The sequence below is a fragment of the Seriola lalandi genome, unplaced genomic scaffold (genome assembly GCF_002814215.2).
Source record: "Seriola lalandi dorsalis isolate HSWRI2012SDOR001 ecotype SW California unplaced genomic scaffold, Sedor1 jcf7180002054563, whole genome shotgun sequence".
NCBI classification, from domain to species: domain Eukaryota; kingdom Metazoa; phylum Chordata; class Actinopteri; order Carangiformes; family Carangidae; genus Seriola; species Seriola lalandi.
In genome coordinates, this window is record NW_019525116.1 from 176,415 (window position 1) to 198,279 (window position 21,865).

A 21,865-nucleotide genomic window follows, 5' to 3' on the forward strand; every position below is an offset into this window, starting at 1 on the left:
AATAAAGACGTCATAGTATAATCAGGCAAAAAACGTCATAGTTAAGTAAGGCATGAAAAGCCATAGTATAGTAAGGTATGAAAAAGTCATCAAATGTCATAGTATAGTGAGGCATAAAAACGTCAAAAACTGTTATAATAAGGCAAAAAACATCATAGTATAGTAAGTATAAAAATGACAAAAACTGTCATAGTATAGTAAGACATGAAAATGAATAAAAATGTTATAGTATAATAAGGCAAAAACCTTCATAGTATACTAAGGCATAAAATCGTCAAAAAAAGTCATAGTATAGTAAGGCATAAAAATGAATAAAAATGTCATAGTATAATAAGGCAAAAAACGTCATAATATAGTAAGGCATGAAAAGCCATAGTATAGTAAGGCATGAAAATGTAAAAAAAAAGTCATACTATAGTAAGGCATAAAAACGTAAAAAAAAGTAATAGTAGAGTAAGGCATAAGAATGTCAAAAAAAGTCATAGCATAGTAAGGCATGAAAAGTCATAGTACAGGAAGGCATAAAAACGTCAAAAAAAGTTATATTATAGTAAGGCATAAAAAGTCATAGTATAATAAGGCATAAAATCGTCAATAAAAGTCATAGTATAGTAAGGCATAAAAATGAATAAAGAAGTCATAGTATAATCAGGCAAAAAACGTCATAGTATAGTAAGGCATGAAAACGTCAAAAAAAAGTCATAGTATAGTAAGGTATGAAAAAGTCAACAAAAGTCATAGTATAGTGAGGCATAAAAACATCAAAAACTGTTATAATAAGGCAAAAAACATCATAGTATAGTAAGTATAAAAATGACAAAAACTGTCATAGTATAGTAAGACATGAAAATGAATAAAAATGTTATAGTATAATAAGGCAAAAAACGTCATAGTATACTAAGGCATGAAAACGACAAAAACAGTCATAGTATAGTAAGGCATAAAATCGTCAAAAAACATCATAGTATAGTAAGGCATGAAAAGTCATAGTATAGTAAGGCATGAAAACATCAAAAACAGTCATAGTACAGTAAGGCACAAAAACATCAAAAAAGCCATAGTATAGTAAGGCATAAAAACGTCAAAAAAAGTCATAGTATAGTAAGGCAGAGAAATGACAAAAAACGTCATGGTATACTAAGGCAAAAAAACTATGAAAAAGTCATAGTATGATAAGGCATAAAAATGTCAAAAACTGTTATAATATAATAAGGGATTAAAATGTCAAAAAACGTCATAGTATAGTAAGGCATAAAATCGTCAAAAAAAGTCATAGTATAGTAAGGCATGAAAAGTTATAGTATAGTAAGGCATGAAAACGTCAAAAAAAAGTCATAGTATAGTAAGGCATAAAATGGTCAAAAAAAGTCATAGTATAGTAAGGCATTAAAATGACAAGAAACGTCATGGTATACTAAGGCATAAAAACGTCAAAAAAGTCATATTATAGTAAGGCATAAAAATGTCAAAAACAGTCATAGTATAGTAAAATATGAAAAACGAATAAAAATGTCATAGTATAATAAGGCATAAGAACATCAAAAAAAGTCATTGTATAGTAAGGCATGAAAAGTCATAGTATAGTAAGGCATGAAAATGTCCAAAAAAAGTCATAGTATAGTAAGGCACAAAAACATCAAAAAAGCTATAGTATAGTAAGGCATAAAATCATCAAAAAAAGTCATAGTATAGTAAGGCATAAAAACGTCAAAAAATTTTATAATAAGGCAAAAAACATCATAGTATAGTAAGGCATAAAATGTCATAGTATAGTAAGGCATAAAAATGACAAAAAACGTCATGGTATACTAAGACATAAAAACATAAAAAAACATCATAATATAGTTAGGCATAAAAACGATAAAAAAGTCATAGTATAATAAGGCATAAAAATGTAAAAAAAAGTCATAGTATAGAAAGGCATAAAAACGTCAAAAACTGTTATAGTATAATAAGGAATAAAAATGTCAAAAAAAGTCATAGTATAGTAAGGCATAAAATCATCAAAAAAAGTCATAGTATAGTAAGGCATAAAAACGTCAAAAACTGTTATAGTATAATAAGGAATGAAAATTTCAAAAAAAGTCATAGTATAGTAAGGTATAAAAACGTCAAAAAATGTTATAATAAGGCAAAAAACATCATAGTATAGTAAGGCATAAAATGTCATAGTATAGTAAGGCATAAAATCGTCAAATAAAGTCATAGTATAGTAAGGTATAAAAACGTCAAAAAATGTTATAATAAGGCAAAAAACATCATAGTATAGTAAGTATAAAAATGACAAAAACTGTCATAGTATAGTAAGACATGAAAATGAATAAAAATGTTATAGTATAATAAGGCAAAAAACGTCATAGTATACTAAGGCATGAAAACGACAAAAACAGTCATAGTATAGTAAGGCATAAAATCGTCAAAAAACATCATAGTATAGTAAGGCATGAAAAGTCATAGTATAGTAAGGCATGAAAACATCAAAAACAGTCATAGTACAGTAAGGCACAAAAACATCAAAAAAGCCATAGTATAGTAAGGCATAAAAACGTCAAAAAAAGTCATAGTATAGTAAGGCAGAGAAATGACAAAAAACGTCATGGTATACTAAGGCAAAAAAACTATGAAAAAAAGTCATAGTATGATAAGGCATAAAAATGTCAAAAACTGTTATAATATAATAAGGGATTAAAATGTCAAAAAACGTCATAGTATAGTAAGGCATAAAATCGTCAAAAAAAGTCATAGTATAGTAAGGCATGAAAAGTTATAGTATAGTAAGGCATGAAAACGTCAAAAAAAAGTCATAGTATAGTAAGGCATAAAATGGTCAAAAAAAGTCATAGTATAGTAAGGCATTAAAATGACAAGAAACGTCATGGTATACTAAGGCATAAAAACGTCAAAAAAGTCATATTATAGTAAGGCATAAAAATGTCAAAAACAGTCATAGTATAGTAAAATATGAAAAACGAATAAAAATGTCATAGTATAATAAGGCATAAGAACATCAAAAAAAGTCATTGTATAGTAAGGCATGAAAAGTCATAGTATAGTAAGGCATGAAAATGTCCAAAAAAAGTCATAGTATAGTAAGGCACAAAAACATCAAAAAAGCTATAGTATAGTAAGGCATAAAATCATCAAAAAAAGTCATAGTATAGTAAGGCATAAAAACGTCAAAAAATTTTATAATAAGGCAAAAAACATCATAGTATAGTAAGGCATAAAATGTCATAGTATAGTAAGGCATAAAAATGACAAAAAACGTCATGGTATACTAAGACATAAAAACGTCAAAAAACATCATAATATAGTTAGGCATAAAAACGATAAAAAAGTCATAGTATAATAAGGCATAAAAATGTAAAAAAAAGTCATAGTATAGAAAGGCATAAAAACGTCAAAAACTGTTATAGTATAATAAGGAATAAAAATGTCAAAAAAAGTCATAGTATAGTAAGGCATAAAATCATCAAAAAAAGTCATAGTATAGTAAGGCATAAAAACGTCAAAAACTGTTATAGTATAATAAGGAATGAAAATTTCAAAAAAAGTCATAGTATAGTAAGGTATAAAAACGTCAAAAAATGTTATAATAAGGCAAAAAACATCATAGTATAGTAAGGCATAAAATGTCATAGTATAGTAAGGCATAAAATCGTCAAATAAAGTCATAGTATAGTAAGGTATAAAAACGTCAAAAAATGTTATAATAAGGCAAAAAACATCATAGTATAGTAAGTATAAAAATGACAAAAACTGTCATAGTATAGTAAGACATGAAAATGAATAAAAATGTTATAGTATAATAAGGCAAAAAACGTCATAGTATACTAAGGCATGAAAACGACCAAAACAGTCATAGTATAGTAAGGCATAAAATCGTCAAAAAAAGTCATAGTATAGTAAGGCATAAAAATGAATAAAAATGTTATAATATAGTAAGGCATAAAAAGTCATAGTATAATAAGACATAAAACGTCATAGTATAGTAAGGAATGAAAACGTCAAAAAAAGTCATAGTATAGTAAGGTAAAAAATCGTCAATAAAAGTCATAGTATAGTAAGGCATAAAAACATCAAAAAAAGTCATAGTATAGTAAGGTATGAAAAAGTCAACAAAAGTCATAGTATAGTGAGGCATAAAAACGTCAAAAACTGTTATAATGAGGCAAAAAACATCATAGTATAGTAAGGCATAAAAATGACAAAAAACGTCATGGTATACTAAGACATAAAAACGTCAAAAAACATCATAGTATTGGTAGGCATAAAAACGATAAAAAAGTCATAGTATAGTAAGACATAAAATTGCCAAAAAACAGTCATAGTATAGTAAGGCATAAGAACGTCAAAAAAAGTCATAGCATAGTAATGCATGAAAAGTCATAGTACAGTAAGGCAAAAAAAGTCATAGTATAGTAAGACATAAAATGTCATAGTATAGTAAGGCATGAAATCATCAAAAAAAAGTCATAGTACAGTAAGGTATGAAAATCGTCCAAAAAAGTCATAGTATAGTAAGTATAAAAATGACAAAAACTGTCATAGTATAGTAAGACATGAAAATGAATAAAAATGTTATAGTATAATAAGGCAAAAAACTTCATAGTATACTAAGGCATAAAATCGTCAAAAAAAGTCATAGTATAGTAAGGCATAAAAATGAATAAAAATGTCATAGTATAATAAGGCAAAAAACGTCATAATATAGTAAGGCATGAAAAGCCATAGTATAGTAAGGCATGAAAACGTAAAAAAAAAGTCATACTATAGTAAGGCATAAAAACGTAAAAAAAAGTAATAGTAGAGTAAGGCATAAGAATGTCAAAAAAAGTCATAGCATAGTAAGGCATGAAAAGTCATAGTACAGGAAGGCATAAAAACGTCAAAAAAAGTTATATTATAGTAAGGCATAAAAAGTCATAGTATAATAAGGCATAAAACATCATAGTATAGTAAGGAATGAAAACGTCAAAAAAAGTCATAGTATAGCAAGGCATAAAATCGTCAGTCAATAAAAGTCATAGTATAGTAAGGCATAAAAATGAATAAAGACGTCATAGTATAACCAGGCAAAAAACGTAATAGTATAATTAGGCAAAAAACGTCATAGTATAGTAAGGCATAAAAACATCAAAAAAAGTCATAGTATAGTAAGGTATGAAAAAGTCAACAAAAGTCATAGTATAGTGAGGCATAAAAACGTCAAAGACTGTTATAATAAGGCAAAAAACATCATAGTATAGTAAGTATAAAAATGACAAAAAACGTAATAGTATACTAAGACATAAAAACGTCAAAAAACATCATAGTATTGGTAGGCATAAAAACGATAAAAAAGTCATAGTATAGTAAGGCATAAGAACGTCAAAAAAAGTCATAGCATAGTAATGCATGAAAAGTCATAGTACAGTAAGGCAAAAAGCATCATAGTATAGTAAGGCATAAAATGTCATAGTATAGTAAGGCATGAAATCATCAAAAAAAAGTCATAGTACAGTAAGGTATGAAAATCGTCCAAAAAAGTCATAGTATAGTAAGTATAAAAATGACAAAAACTGTCATAGTATAGTAAGACATGAAAATGAATAAAAATGTTATAGTATAATAAGGTAAAAAACTTCATAGTATACTAAGGCATGAAAACGACAAAAAACGTCATAGTATAGTAAGGCATAAAAATGAATAAAAATGTCATAGTATAATAAGGCAAAAAACGTCATAGTATAGTAAGGCATAAAAATTAATAAAAATGTCATAGTATAATAAGGCAAAAAACGTCATAATATAGTAAGCCATGAAAAGCCATAGTATAGTAAGGCATGAAAACGTAAAAAAAAAGTCATAGTATAGTAAGGCATAAGAATGTCAAAAACAGTCATAGCATAGTAAGGCATGAAAAGTCGTAGTACGGTAAGGCATAAAAACGTCAAAAAAAGTTATATTATAGTAAGGCATAAAAAGTCATAGTATAGCAAGGCAAAAAACGTCATAGTATAGTAAGGAATGAAAACGTAAAAAAAAAAGTCATAGTACAGTAAGGCATAGAAATTAATAAAAATGTCATAGTATAATAGGGCATGAAAAGTCATAGCATAGTAAGGCATGAAAAGGTCAATAAAGTCATAGTACAGTAAGGCATAAAAACGTCAAAAAAAGTTATAGAATAGTAAGGCATAAAAAGTCATAGTATAGTAAGGCAAAACAGTAATAGTATAGTAAGGCATAAAAATGAATAAAAATGTCATCGTATGATAAGGCATGAAAAGTTATAGTATAGTAAGGCATAAAAATGTCAAAAAAAGTCATAGTATAGTAAGGCATGAAAACGTCAAAAAACGTCATAGTATACTAAGGCATGAAAATGTCAAAAACAGTCATAGTATAGTAAAACATGAAAATGAATAAAAATGTCATAGTATAATGAGGCAAAAAACGTCATAGTATACTAAGGCACAAAAACGTCAAAAAAAGTTATAGTATAGTAAGTCATAAAAATGTCAAAAAAAGTTATAGTATAGTAAGGCATTAAAAGTCATAGTATATTAAGGCAGGAAAATGACAAAAAACGTAATGGTATACTAAGACATAAAAACGTCAAAAAACATCATAGTATTGGTAGGCATAAAAACGATAAAAAAGTCATAGTATAGTAAGGCATAAGAACGTCAAAAAAAGTCATAGTGCAGTAAGACATTAAAACGTCAAAAAACAGTCATAGTATAATAAGGCATAAAACATCATAGTATAACAAGGCATAAAAATGATTTAAAAAAGTCATAGTATAGCAAGGAATAAAAACGACAAAAAAGTCATAGTACAGGAAGGCATGAAAACGTCAAAAACAGTCATAGTATACTAAGGCATGAAAAAGTCAAAAACAGTCATAGTATAGTAAGGCATAAAAACGTGAAAAAATGTCATAGTATAGTAAGTATAAAACAACAAAAAAAACGTATAGTATAAGAAGACAAAAAATATTATAGTTCATGGCCATCAGTATTTGAATAACAAGATGGCGCAACCGAGTAGCTACAGTGGAGAGCCGCTTCTTTCGCCCGTCCCAACCAGCCACACGTCACCACCGCCAGACGTCTTTGTGCATTATTTGATAGAGCTAGTAGGGGTGGATTGCTTTTTCCGTTCTGAACACATTTTTTCCTTTTTTTATTAGACAGGGAGCTTAGTTGATGTACTTTGGTTTTGGTTATCTTTAGGCAAGTTATGTTTTTTTCAGGTAGACTTCTTCTGTTTGTTATTTTGGCCTGTGTCCACCCTGAGGTTTTAATTTGCTAATTTTTCAAAATAAACACGTTGATAAATTTAATACTTCGTTTTTGTTGCTACTTGGGATTCGGGTAAGATGTGCTATTCATGTTGTGTCCTGGCCACATAAAAACGTCATATGGCATAAAAAAGTTAAAAATCCACACAGAAATGTCATAGTGTAATAAAGCAAAAAAAAAAAAAAGGCATAGTATAGTAAGGCATAAAAACAAAAACAAAAAATGTTAAAGTATACTAATGCAAAATACGTCATAGTATAAAAATGTTATAGTAATAGTAAGGCATAACCACATCATATTATTGCTATGCATAAAAACATCATAGTGGGATTTTTCGATAGAAATTAAAGTCATACTAACAAACTGACTGCTAGCCTACAGAAGACAGAGGCCAGGGTAAGCTTGCTAGTTAACACTAGATACCATGGTTAAATAACATGAATTTACATTTTTCTGGTGACATTAAGTACCGCGCAAATACTGGTAGGGGCAATTCTGTCCTCCCAAATGTCCATACTGTGCATATGCAAATCTTTGCCTATGATTTTAGTCCGGATAAAGTTGAGCAGCGTCCAGTTTAAAACTGTTCTCTGGAAAGTTTAAAATGTGCATCTGTCTTTGATGCTGTTGTATTAACGCATTCCTCTGTTTTTCTGGCATTTTTAAAGATAATTTTCTGATGAATAAATAAGACAACATGTTGAATTGCTGGAAGACATGACATCTCACTACTGATGAGGCAGATAATAAATTGCTGACTCATTCTGTCGTAGCATGAGATTAATGTAGAGCTTGCAAACTTCAAACCTTTAAAGAATACTGTTGTTGCTAATTGCTAAACTAACCAAGCAGTCTGCTAGCTAGAGAGTCATCTTATGCATTTACTGGGAGTGAGACAGTCAGTGAATTGCTTTATTGAGTTTCCAGACAAAGTTTAACAACAGGCCCACTTAAAAAAAACAACAACAAAGAAACAGATCATTAGGATCAACGTCACAACATTACAGTGAGACTAATAAAAAAGGGCTTCAATAAAATGTCCACAAACCCTGAAATGAAACTGAGTGTGAAGAATCACAAGAGTCACCTTCCCTTTTTAAGGTCTTGCAACACAATTCATCAACAGGAAATCAGGACAAGAAGAAAACAAAATGGACTGAAAGGTTCGAAAAAGGGACAAGTATAATCATCAATAATAGTCACAGTAATAGATTGCTCGAATAGCGTGTATTGCACATGTGTACACATATATGCACTTTTATATACATGTGAGTCAGAAAGAATTAAACACATGTTGTCTTGTCGCAACAGGAAAGAATCTGGATAAAACGACAGCACGGACAGAGAATAATCAGGAATGTGCTTGTGATCAGTTCCAACAAAAATCTGCGTTTTCAAATTGTTCAGTCGCAATCTGGACGAGAGAAAGGTCTCCCCTCGAGAACGGAGGGAGGTAAAACAGAGAGAAGGTGACGATCGCACTGATACTGAACCTCCTCTGTCCCACTCAAGAGTCCAAAAATAACCACCCCGACCCCCCATAACCAATCACAGCAGGACACTACAGTTACACCACAGTATCAAACATATCAAGAAATATACAGTATTAACTCATGTAGCAAAATAGTCTGAGAGTGTGTGAAAATGTGCGTTTCACCTTAGTGTGGGTGGTAGCAACAGTAAAGCTGTGTAGTCTCTGGACTGGGGAGGTGCCCTGACAACACGAACCATCAGACTGTGTCAACACTATTCATATTGTATGGTTAGAGTTTGAAATGTACATGGAGACTCCAGTGGTGCAGATGGTTTTCTAGGTGTCCCCTCCTTTCAGTAGGACTCAGGACCAGAGCCCACATGGCCCATGATGACCCCTCTGAACTTTGTGTCAGAACAAACCGACTGGGCACTGAAACAGCCTCTTAAAGCTTCAGTCCACAATCTGTGCTTACATGCATCCTCTGGTAGCAGTACAAGACCAAGCAGCAACCACCACGACTCAAAGGATCGTTCTGATTTGTCACAGGTTGAGTCTTGTTTTTGTAGCACTCACCAAAATAATGCAGAAATCTCAGAAAACAGCAAAATCACTACTCTGAAAGGTTTTGGTATGTTTGAAATGAACTAATTCCTACCACATGTTGTTAAGCACAGCAGAAGGTTTATAAGTAACTCATCGTTCAGATGGGTACACACTTCTGGACAAACTTTCCTCAAAGGCATTTATCGTGTTGCACTTGGTTGTGCACATGAAAAGTGACAAAAGTACTTGAAGGCGCTCAGAAAAAATTCAGATCTTAACTACGTTCTCACCTCCACACACCTGGACATTGCATGAAGTCATCAATCTAACAAGGATTTACCATTTGTGTCTTGTGTTTGTTCTGTTCTTTGACCGTAAAGTATTGGCTGTATGGTTGATACTTTGTGTGCAGTAAAACCCTTTAATAGTTTTTGTGATTGTTGTTGCTGTAATATTATCTGAAGCCACTTTCTGCCACTCAAATTACCTTTATTTCATTATTTCAGTTGTGATTTAAATCTGGTTCCAATATAATTGTAACTAAATTGAAATACTCATTTTACTATATTTTCCATTTATTTTGATAATTGTACGTATCACTTAAAATTCCAGGAGACTGATTTTTATGAGACAATGTGAATCTAAAAGCCTAAGGGACTGGGGCAGTGTCTCACTTTGCCTGATTGGTGACTCAGCTTTACCCAAGAGGTCACAAGGTCAATCTAAGTGTTGGCAATGATAGGAAAGATGATAAGAATTTAGCAAAATAAAAATCTGCAAAACAGTAAGTATTTTTTCTAACTTCTCTTTAATCTTTGTTTCTTATTGTGAAATACTGGATAATTTCAGATAATATCAGTTAATGCACATTCATCAGTCCGCTACTGTTTGATATTAACATCTGGTGGCACTTATTCTCCAGTAGGATGCCAGTAAAACATTGTGGACAAAGGCATAATGAAATTATGTTACTAAAGCAGCACTATACAAACCTCAAACAAATGAAAGGAAAATGTGATAGGTGAGGAAGGTTACTCCTCATCGCTTCACACAGACCTGATGTTTTTAGTCTGCCACTAGTTTTGGACGACTGAGTCACATTCATGTATATCGTGATTTATTCACTAAATCTGTTTCTATTGAACCTTGTCGACTATCTTTTCCTCACCTCAACATTTCAGTAATATTTAGAAAATACACAAAAAATACTTTCACAAAAATTCAACCTCCAAAAGGTCGTAAGTAGATGTCGCTTCTCTTTAAACTCAGAAAAGCCACAAATCTAAGGAGTGCCAACAAAATATCAACCATTATCTCTCTTTGCATACAAAAGCTGTGCACAGCTGTGGTGAGTATGGTGTCTAATTTGAACTGGGAAGCTGTAACAGCTTAATAAACAAGAATTCACCCTTGAATTCGCACTTTCTCTAATGGCCACTAGATGGTGCCCAAGTAACATAGAAAATCCTAATTTTTCAAAATACAACTAAATTCATTACTTCGTGGTGGTGATTAAAATATAAATTGTTGGGGAAATATTAAGGCATTTTTAAGTTGGACATTAAATGCTTAATTGACAGGCTTGACAGCTGCGGTAGTTGCTGCTTGCTCGTCCCACCACCAGCTGTTTGTTTTGAACTCAGCTGTCAACGCCCTTCAATGCTCCCATGTCTGATGGCTAATTTTCATCCTGTCTTAGACCTCTCTCTTACCAACCCGTTGTCTGTAACCCTGCTGCAGGTTTAATGGACAAACTGGCCTTAGTGTTTATGAAAGTACAAAAAGACTACACTGAACCATTTGGAAACACAGCCCAATCAATCAATCAATCAATCAATCAATCAATCAATCAATCAATCAATCAATCAATCAATCAATCAATCAATCAATATTACACTCAAGCAGCACTCAATCACATGTTTAAAAGCTAAAGAGCTCCATGGATGATTTAGGTTGTGATGCTGTCTGCTGTGTTGCTATGGCAACGATGAAGCCGCATGTTGTAGTCTCTCTTTCTCCCTGTCTGTTGCTGTCATCCTGTCATTGTTGTATTGCTTTGAACAGATGAGACCCAGAGGTAGCAGTGTCAGCTACAACACCTGCTACACCGCAGGGGGTCCTCGGAAATGGGTGCTTAGTGAGGTTGAAGATCGTGTCCGGTAGAGATAGCTTACTGACGTCACACAGTAGTGTTTCCGTAGATGTGGATAATTAAGAGTGGTCCACTTCTTCTGAGGCTTTGTGTCCACTGGGTATCTTCAGTGAGCAGAGAACCTGCTTATACCTCCAGTCTCTGATGCAATTCGTCAGATTGTGAAAAGTGAAAAACTGTGCTTTAAGGTAGCCCACCAAAAAAATAAAATAAAATAAAATAAAAGCTAAATGCTCTGAAGAAGGAAGCTGGAGGTTGGAGGTGGCACTCAAAACCCACTGAAAAGTTAGCAGTGCCTTCTATATAAAATGCTAACCCACTGTCATTAGCATGTTAGAGCCATGGTACAAAGTTTAAATATTTTTGTGAGATTCAACAAACCATTTAAAACTCTTCCAGGTTCTAATAAAGATAGTTTAACTGAAGAGTTTTGTAAGGGAATTCAAACATTTGTTAGAAAAGTCCATTTTCTGTTTTAATTGTCCCAATTTTACCTACTGAGCTATAGCTTTTCAAAATGTGTTTTGTTTAAATTGTTGGGTGTAGCATTAACGTTTATGTTAGTGGCACCAGAGCAATTTTTTTCAAAGGGTAGCCTATTGTTAACTTATGATTAATACTGATTTATTTTTTTGACCTCGTGTAAGCAATGCTGGTGTGAGGATTATTACATATAAAACAATTATGCAGTCCAGTATTGCCATCTTTCCTAACTCAGATATTTCAGTCACAGAGTGCTTCATCAGCCCTGATCCAGGAACAGCATACTGTGATGATCTGTTATAGCAAGAGCGCTGAAACTTTGAACTCATCGGATGGAGGGCAATCTTCTCAGCAACTTCTCCATTAAAGAGAAACACCGCAGTCAGTTCTTTGTTTTGCATTTTACACATAATCACATAGATTCTTGTTGTGTGTTGTGCTTATACAAGGGGTTTTTCAAACAAGCTTGCTTGTATGTGTCTCCTTAGTGTTAAGAGGCCAGTAAAGCTAAATTTTGTTGCCCCCTGTGATGAAAAAAGCCAAGACTTATTATTTTGTTTGCTTTCCATACGAACGCTTTCTGGTATCTGTATTCCAGATACCAGTCAGTTACCGTGGCAACTTACTCTGAACTGACCCGCTTGCTGGAAGGTTTTTTTCAACAAACCCTGAGTTTCCCTTTGTCTCCTCCCCTCCTGCCTCTACATTTCCTCATTCGTACAGTCGTGCATATCTGAGCCCATTCAATTTTTATTGGGAGAAGATGATCAATAACCTAGTTTGATATTAGTTTGTTAACTAAGGGCTATCTTTATCAACATGATCGCGTTTATGATCAATCAATTCTTTAAACAGCTATTCCTTTTAATTCGAGTCAGCTAAATGATGAATGAGTGGTATATGCTGAATAAAAAGCAGTGTTAACTTTTTTCTAATCCAACTCACTGCTGCTGCTGTGTTTAAAGATAGCCTCAATGTACATAATATATCATAACATATCACCTTTTAAGTTGATCTGCCGAACTTGTTAACAAACAGCTGCTTATTTACACATATGGCTGTTAAGGAGCAACATGATGAGTGCATGTCAAATATTCACTCGCTTTCAGATTTGTTTTTGGTCCCTCCTCTTTGGCTGCTAAATGCTCCACTAGCACTAATGGCTAACTGCAGATTCAGCACTGTGAGCAACCCTCTTCAGGTTGTCGTATTCTTTAAAATTGTTATTTGATGCATTGTTGCTGTAAAAATATCAATCACAGCTGCTTTGAATTAATAACCATCATCATCAAGGGTTAGCTAATGTTAGCTTTGTGCAGTTTCCTGGACCTTCATGGACCTTGAGGCCGCTGGTTGCATTCTGAGCACCCTGTGACTTCCTGCTCCATCTTTGATTTTACATGGTTGTATTGAGTTTAATGGAGGAGTTGCCTTCCCATCTTATACTGACGACCATCCAATGAGTTCACATTTTAAACATTCTTGTTCTCAAGTTCTATTAGCTGCTCAGTGACTAAAGTGTCTCGAGTTACAGGAGCTAGCAATCCAGAACCGTGATATGTGGTACAATGTTTAGGGCTAATGAATATCATAAGCCATGGAAGGGCGAGCTTACTCCCTGTTGGACTACAAAAATGCACCATCACTGGACCAACCTATTTACTCAGTCATGACCTTTGACCATAATGACCCCTGCGCTGTTTGCTTGAGGAGGGCAGCATGGCCTGGTCCTGCCCGAGGAACTGGAGTTCGCTATTCACCTCCCACAACTGCAACAACAACAACCACCACCACCACAACAACAACATCCAGCCATCCTCAACATCTGTAAAACAAACAGGTGGCGGCCCAATGACATCAGTGCTTCCTTCCTGTCAAACAGCTAAACCTTTAAAACATCAACTCTCCAAATAGAATATATTCATAAATCCAATCTGATTGGATAAATCACTGTTTACATAAATATATATAGGTGTGTGTGTATGTAATATGTATGTATACAGTATGTATGTAATATGAAATCTATGTGTGTGTCTGTGTGTGTCTGTGTGTGTATATATGTATATATATAATATTATTTTTGCTTTTTTATACAAAAAGAGAAAGTATTTTGTAATTTATACATATATGTATGTACAGATATAGAAAAGTGACCACAATGAGTCTGCTGTGATGTAACCGTGGGCAACAGGACAGGACAGTATTTACACCAAACAGGTAATATTACAATTTAAAAAAAAAAAAAAAAAAAGGGACGTGGTGGTCATTGTGGTGTTTCAAAAACGTGCCACAATTCCCTGTACAGAGGAAGGGGGCGGGGCTCTGGTCACATGACTCTCAACTAAAACGAGTGAAAGAGAGAGAGAGTGCTGACAGCGAGGTGATACAGTTCAATTAATTACATGTGTAAAATGTTGAATACTGCTGAAACAGAGCTTATCCTGAGACACGTTCACCAGATTCCATAAAAGTCTGATTGAATATTATTATTGATATTACTATTAATATTCAATTGAGATTTTTACTGGATATTTCTAGTGTGTAATGATGGCTTTGGAGGCTTTTCTTCCCTCAAAAAAAAAAATCAAAGTCCGTTGGGAATACCTGACATGAATGTTGTCAGGTTTGAAAGAGAATACAGATTTAATACATTTCTGAATAATAATTATATCAACTCTCATGATTCTCTCTCCCTGTCTCTCTCAAGGTTGCTAAATAGTGAGATAAGAACAAATTAAGGCATCCAGATGAAGAAACAAAGACCAAAAAATGAACTGACAGACTGAAACAACAGCAGTATTTGTGTGTGTGTGTGTGTGTGTGTGTGTGTGTGTGTGTGTGTGTGTGTGTGTGTGTGTGTGTGTGTGTTTCTTCAGTCCTGATTGGCTGGTTGGTTTTGCTGAGGTGCTGCTGAGGTGCTGCGGCGGTGGTGTTCTGTGGTTTCTGGTTTGATGGTTTTGTTTTTGTGGACATAAAAAGGCACCTAGTTCCTCCTCCTCCTTTGCTCATTTAAAAATTGGTTATTCCTCCTCCACCCCCTTGTTCGCTGAGCCCGTCTCTCCGGCGCACCGACAGACTCGCAAGAAGACAAGTCGTCCGCTTGGGAGTCTGACATTTTGTTGGGATTCAGATGCAGGTTTTCCAAAGTCATCGTCCCTCGCTGGAAACAGAGGAGTTGGGATGAAATAAAAAGACAAAAGAATGATTGAAGGGTGGAGGGGAGTAATTCAGTGGTGCTGTGTACAGGTGGTATACAGTATATAGGTTACAAGAGGTGTATCCTTGCTGACGCTCCCCTCCTCTGGTTTCCATGGAGATGCTAACAAGTCGTCTGCTCCTCCTCGGGCTGATGAACCACTAGAAAATAGACGTGTCAAAAGTTTTTCACAGCCTGTCCTTCTCCTGCCTCGATAATGTTCTCCTCAGGCAAATCGGAGCTCTCCTCAACGGCACAGGTCCGCCTTGTGTGCGTGCACCGACACCAACTCCATGGAGGAAGAAGAAAAGGAAGAGGAAGAGGAGGTGCTAGAAGGAGGTGAATGTGGAGTTTTTTGTGTGCTTCTTGTTTAAGTTCCTCCTACAATACAGGCTCTTCTTCCATTGGCTCCTCTGTGGACCTGTGGGCAATCAAACATCACATTTAAGAGCACTTATCAAATTTTGCAAAATTACCCTAACAGGACACAGTCTGTTTAAAGTGGCTATTTGTAAGTTTTCTCTGTGACGAGACTGGTTAGCTGGTTAGCATGCTAACTTCAGTAGAGGAAAAGACATGATGGAGAAAAGAGTTAACATTGGCGTTGCTTGCCATCACTGGAGACAGCTGTTGGTGAGTAAAGGAATGAAGTTTGATGCTGAACTCACACCGTTTCTTTTTCTAGCTCTTAATGCTAACGTTGGTAGCACTAGCACAACTTACTGCTTGTGGGCTTGTACTGCACTTTTATACTCGGTGGATCTCTGCTTAGTCTGCTTCATAATGTTACGATGATGTGATGTAATGTAATGCTGGTAATGTTATCAGAAAGTCACCACAGTTGCTCTGCTGACCTGCTGGTTTCTGAGTTGTCAGGAACAGAGCCCGGCTGCTCAACATCAACACTCAGGGAGGCCATGGCGCTGACTGTGTCTGCCTCGTCCTTCTCCGATTGGCCCTTAGCACCAAGGGGGCAATCCAATAACGAGTGGCCGCTTGTCTGAGACAAACTCTGGAGACAAGACCAGTGTTTACCTGGAGGGACAGAGAGAGACATACACATGGACTGAGGATGGAGACATGCTGCACACCTTACTGTACATATTTACTGTGTGTGTGTGTGTGTGTGTGTGTGTCTCTTACTCTGGATCTCTATTACTCTCTCCAGTGAGGCGCAGGCTTTTGGACATGGCTTCTCCTGAGGCCACTGAAATACAGAGTCACACTGAGAGAGACAGAGAGAGTGTGTTAACAGAAATGTATGAAATAAACAGATTAAAATACATCTCCCACAAACACGTTTATCACTCTGTATATCACTGACTGCTGGCTTCTTTGCCAGCTTTTTTCATCTGCTGTATAGTTCAAACACTTAACAATCAATTACAGATGGACTGTTAATAATATCATGCATCATCACACTGATAAGTTAGTTATCAGTTCTCTCTCGCTCTGAGAGCTAATGCTATCTGTTTGACCATAACATGGCACCAAAGATCATCTTTTTGACACGACATCTGCAGTGGATGTGGTGGTGTCAGGTCACATGACCTCCTCATAAATAGGATGCTGTGCACAGTAACAGCATCCTGCACTTGTCTGCTGAGAAACTGTTCTAGCACATAGCCACCAGCATGAAACCACAAACTATGAATTTCATATATCAGTGTATGTACAGATAAAAAAAATCACATTCAAAGTGTCAACTAGTGAACAATTTTTACACTTTAAAAAGAGTAGGTGTTTCACCCTGCTTCATTATCTTTATGCTAAGCTAAGCTAAGCTAACCACACCCCGTTTCAGCTCTAAGAAGTGAGGAGTGGTAAGGAAAAGAAAACTAATATTTCCCAAAATGTTGAACTATTCCTTTAAAATTCAAATGGATATTTCCTAATGTTGCACTGGGCAGTTATGAAAGCGCTCCATGTCACTTCAAATCACCACTTGTGTTTCTGGTCATACTTCCATATTGTTCTTTGGGATGGTGGATGACACCTCAGGTTTGAAAGTGTGAATAGTTTGTGTGAAATTAAAACATGAATAATTATCGATGATAATGTGACTCCGCGTCTCACCGCGTCTCCTAGAAGCGCAGAGACACAGGCCTCTGATGCGTCACAGATGGCGGTGAGGTCATGACCGCCCTCCAGCGCCATAACAACCCGCCCACCTGCCAGTCCCATCAGCAGCTGCGTTAGCTGACCAAAGCCTGTCGACACACACACACACACACACCAGTCACAGTTAAAGAAACAATAATTACAACCTTATTCACAATCATGTAATTGAAACTGCAATTAGAAAGTGCCCCTGTCTGGTCACCACGGTAACCAGCATGGTACTCACACTTGGCAGAGACATTGTAGCCTCCCAGAGGAGACTGATGACCCTCAACTGCATCAAAGCCTGCAGACACCAGGACCACATCTGGGCTGAACTGCTGGGCGATGGGCATCACCACGCTCCTACACACACACACACACACACACACACACACACACACACACACACACACACACACACACACACACACAGAGTCGACATTTGAAAACATGTTGCTTCCTTAAGGTGTTTTCATACTTAACACAGAGCTCCTAACTTTGACCACAGGGAAAACTTTGTACACAATATTTATTCTCCATAAACAGTCAAAGCACAGAAGGTACCAATCAAGTGCACAGAGATTATTCCTGCAGATTCTCTATTTTTTACTATTTTACATTGAGAGATGACCCTCATTTTCAATGATGCTGAGGTTACACAAGCAGAAAGAAAACGAACCAAACAAAAAAATCTGAAATACAAAAGTCCAATATGTACCTCAGTCTGCACTGCTTGGAGCACAGCATGTCTATTTGTGTCTTTATTGATGAGGTACACACACACTTGGTAATAATGTCACCATTTGATAATAACTATCATTTTAATAATAATGTTTACCTAAAGGCAGTAAGGTACTCCACATCACCCATAGGGGGCTCCACTCCTCCGGTCCAAGCTATGTTCACATTAAAACCAACACCGGCACCTGATCCCACCTGCACAGAGGGACACAGAGAGATGACATAATTGTTATTATTCTTTTGCGTATGTGTGTGTGCGTATGTGCGCGTGTGTGTGTGTGTGTGTGTGTGTGTGTGTGTGTGCAAGTTGGCCATAAATATAAATATAACAATAATAATAAATTATATACTACAAATAATAAACACCAATATTTTTTCTAGAGTTTGGTTGTACTAGTTGGTTAATGGTAGCATGCAGTGACAGATCAAGTCACTAGATGGTGCACATGTGACATCACAGCAGCCACATCACTTAATTCAATGTCAAAAAGCTTAATAAATTATTAATTATTGGAAATAAGCACAGGAATTAGTTTTTATTTTTGAAGACTTTTAATATTACTTATTAATTAATTAATTAAATAAGTCAGTTGAAAGTGTTCGTTCCTAATGAGCACTGCAGTACACACTCTCTACAATAAATTCCTCCTGATCCTGTTTTTATCCAATTTAAGTAGATGGTTGTAAACAGGAGTGCAGGAGACTGTGCACTAAAACCAATAAAATAAACAAGCTCCTCTGGTCCAGTCCAGCACATGGCAAGCATTTAAGCATTAAGCAGAAAAGCAGAATTTGACCAAATCAAGACAACATCTTAATCTGTTTATGAAAAACAGGAATATGAATGTACAGCCAGCATTTATGTTGAATTTAGATGTTTAAATTTAAATCTTTTTTTTTTTCTCTCCAAAGGTTGTTTTGTTTTCTAGAGGATCTTTCTGCTTCATGAGAAAAGACACAGATGAAGTCAGCAGCCAAGCTGAGCTGTTGGATGTTTACACAAACAGGAAGGATGCACACTTGTGTGAACAAAGAAGAAGAAACACAAAAAGACAAAAAGGTGAAACGTGATGCAGAGGAGGATTATCAACGGGAGAAGGGGAAGCAGCACTCAAAGCACATTTTCACACTGTTTCACTACTCGACAGTTGGTGGTGGCAACGCCCCAAGAAATGGAGCAATGCACCAGTAAAAGGAGGAAAGAACTCATAGTCAATGTAGAGAATCCATGTTTTAAAAATCTGTTTTAGTAATGTTTGATGAGGAGGGAAATGCATTTGTCAGGCCATAAGGAGACACGCAGTGCGTTTTTGGTTAGTAAGACATGCTGAATCTAAGCATTACTGCAGGTACACATTTTAAACACACTGACGGTAAGGTCACCACTGCTCAGGTTTTTAATGAGTTTCAGTCTCATGTCCACTTTGTATTCCAGTGTTTTTCTGCTAATATAAGACTTTACTGATACCCTGGGGAGAAAATGCACCATACAGCTACGGTGTAGATGTCTCCAGTGGGTGCACAATGATGACAGGAAACACTAGTGTTGTAGTTAAATACATCAGAAAGTGAGACAACTCTGGCTTCCTGAATCCTCACCTCTACTTTGTGCGTGTGTGTGTGCGTGTGTTTGCGTGCGTGTGTGTGTGTGTGTGTGTGTGTGTGTACCTCTTCAGGAGCTCCACTGCCAGGAAAGAAGTTTCCATTATCGTACCGATGGAGAGAGATGTAGAGGACGTTGGGGTCACTGTAAAAGGCCTGCTGGGTCCCGTTGCCATGGTGAATGTCCTGCAGTGCCAGGTCACAGTGCCATCAGAGAGAAGGTCAGTGGGATATTATGATACAGACACACTGAACACACACAGTCTGCTCAACATTTTATCCAGATTAGTCCTGCTTGCCTGCATAAAGGCCTGGTCAGAATTTTCAGCTCTTAAAATTAAGTTTGAATGAATATGAATGAATAAAAATGACGGCAGCGTGGTTGAAGATATGAATCATTTGGCCGGTAAATTACACTTTGTAGATCGAAATGACTCATTTTTCTAACCTACAGAGCTTTAAAGGTCCCATGTTACATTTTTCCTGTGTTTTATTTGAAGTGTTGATCCATAACTAAAAACCATCTCCATCTAGTTTTACATCTTCTCTCTAAGGCTTCTCTCTGGAGCTCTCGTAAGAACAGGTCAGTGAGCCAATCAGAAGAGAGGAGGCTCTGAGCCTCTCTTCTGAGTGGCTGACATTTTTCTGAGTGATTGAATTAAAATAAAACAGATTTCAGGTAAACACTCAGAGAAACCAAATCCTGCAAGGTTGGATAGTGGGTCCAGGTGGGGTATGGCTGAGGACAGTGACTGCTTTGTTGTGAGTTAGTTACAGAAGTTACAGAAATCCTGACAGCTCGTTTTAAGGCTCAGTTTCTGACAGGCTGTGTGCATTTCTGTGTGAACTGAGCGCTTTGATACTTTCATAGTATTAATATAGAACGTAGACTTGCTTTATAATCAGAAAAGACATGGAAATCTACCTTTATACAACTGGTTAATTTTATTATTTTATACATAGTAATTTTAATTTTACTATTTATGAGTAAATCTCTGTGTTCTTGCCAAATAAATATTGTCAATATTTTCTCGTCAAATATCTGGTGACAATGCTGACAGATTGTGTGTGTGTGTGTGTGTGTGTGTGTGTGTGTGTGTGTGTGTGTGAGTGTATCAGTGCTTCTCACCCAATCCACAATGAGGATCTTGCCCACTCCCAGTTTCTGTTGCAGCAGCTTTGCAGTGATGGCTACTGAATTGAAGAAACAAAAGCCCCTGTTCACACACACACCCACACACAAACACACCCACACACACACACCCACACATGCATACATACAAAAAAGGGTACAAACTGTAAGTCAACATGAAGATGTGAAGTAGTGAAATATCTAGTTGTGTAACAGTAAAGTTGTGGGTGAGCTTACATGGCAGTGGATTCCTCAGCGTGGTGACCTGGTGGACGCACCACCGCGAAGCCGTTCTAGTGCAAAAACAAACACAGTGTGAAGGACAGGTCCCACAAAAGTTTATGTTCAGTGTGTGTATGTGTGTACACACTTGTGAATATCTCCATGCGTTACCTTCAGCTCCCCTGCCGCCACTCTGAAGGCCAGCTCGATGACCGAGCCAACCGCCATGCGAACCGCCGCTGATGAGTGCATTTCATTCCACACTGTGTCACTGTCCACCTGCAGGGGGCAGCACAGAGCTCAGTCCAGGGCTTCAACTCTGAGAGATAAAACAGTATCAGATACTGACAGAAAGGTTGTCTCACCCCTATTCCTCCACAGGGAAGAACGGCGTACATCTTCTGGCTGATTGGACCTGAAACAACCAATCAGCAGAGGTTACAGGAACTGTAGTGTGTGAGCATCAGGATGCATTACAGAGAAACCACAAAGTTCATATTAGCATGTACACACGTGCATAAAAAATACCTAGACAGACAGACAGATAGACAGACAGACAGACAGACAGACAGACAGACAGTTACCCAGCAGTTTCTTGTGGTCCAGTTTGTGTCGATTGAGCGGACTGGTTCCATAGAGCAGAGTGTGAAACTCTGAATGAACAGACTGGATCTCATCCAGAGACGCTTTACGCCCACGAATCCTCTGCTCACACACAGACAGAGACAGACTGAGTAAAGTTTTTGCATTTTTAATTTGCACATTAGAAAAAAACAATAATACAAGGGATATTTAGCAATTGCCTGTTGTAATAAAAAAGCTTTTATACATGAGATGGAAAATCCAGAAATGATGCATTTACAGCAACTGATGATAATAAACTGCCATGAGGGCTTTAACCGCACACTTGGGAGGTGAACATAAG

At 36.0% G+C, this 21,865-nt stretch overlaps 1 protein-coding gene across 1 annotated transcript in view; it reads right to left on the reverse strand.

Annotated features, from left to right (window-relative positions):
- Window positions 1-8,187: 8,187 nt before the first annotated feature.
- hdac5 (histone deacetylase 5) overlaps window positions 8,188-21,865 on the reverse strand; it is a 36,177-nt gene continuing 22,499 nt past the window's right edge. Inside the window, exons 17-28 of the mRNA XM_087176628.1 lie at window positions 21,525-21,645; window positions 21,306-21,355; window positions 21,112-21,219; window positions 20,956-21,011; window positions 20,716-20,803; window positions 19,653-19,772; window positions 18,082-18,179; window positions 17,488-17,606; window positions 17,217-17,350; window positions 16,284-16,365; window positions 15,995-16,175; window positions 8,188-15,561 (exon numbers count right to left, since the gene is read on the reverse strand). Coding sequence (XP_087032754.1) covers window positions 15,522-15,561; window positions 15,995-16,175; window positions 16,284-16,365; window positions 17,217-17,350; window positions 17,488-17,606; window positions 18,082-18,179; window positions 19,653-19,772; window positions 20,716-20,803; window positions 20,956-21,011; window positions 21,112-21,219; window positions 21,306-21,355; window positions 21,525-21,645 — 1,197 coding nt within the window. The 3' untranslated portion in view covers window positions 8,188-15,521. The remainder of the gene's footprint in view (window positions 15,562-15,994; window positions 16,176-16,283; window positions 16,366-17,216; window positions 17,351-17,487; window positions 17,607-18,081; window positions 18,180-19,652; window positions 19,773-20,715; window positions 20,804-20,955; window positions 21,012-21,111; window positions 21,220-21,305; window positions 21,356-21,524; window positions 21,646-21,865) is intronic.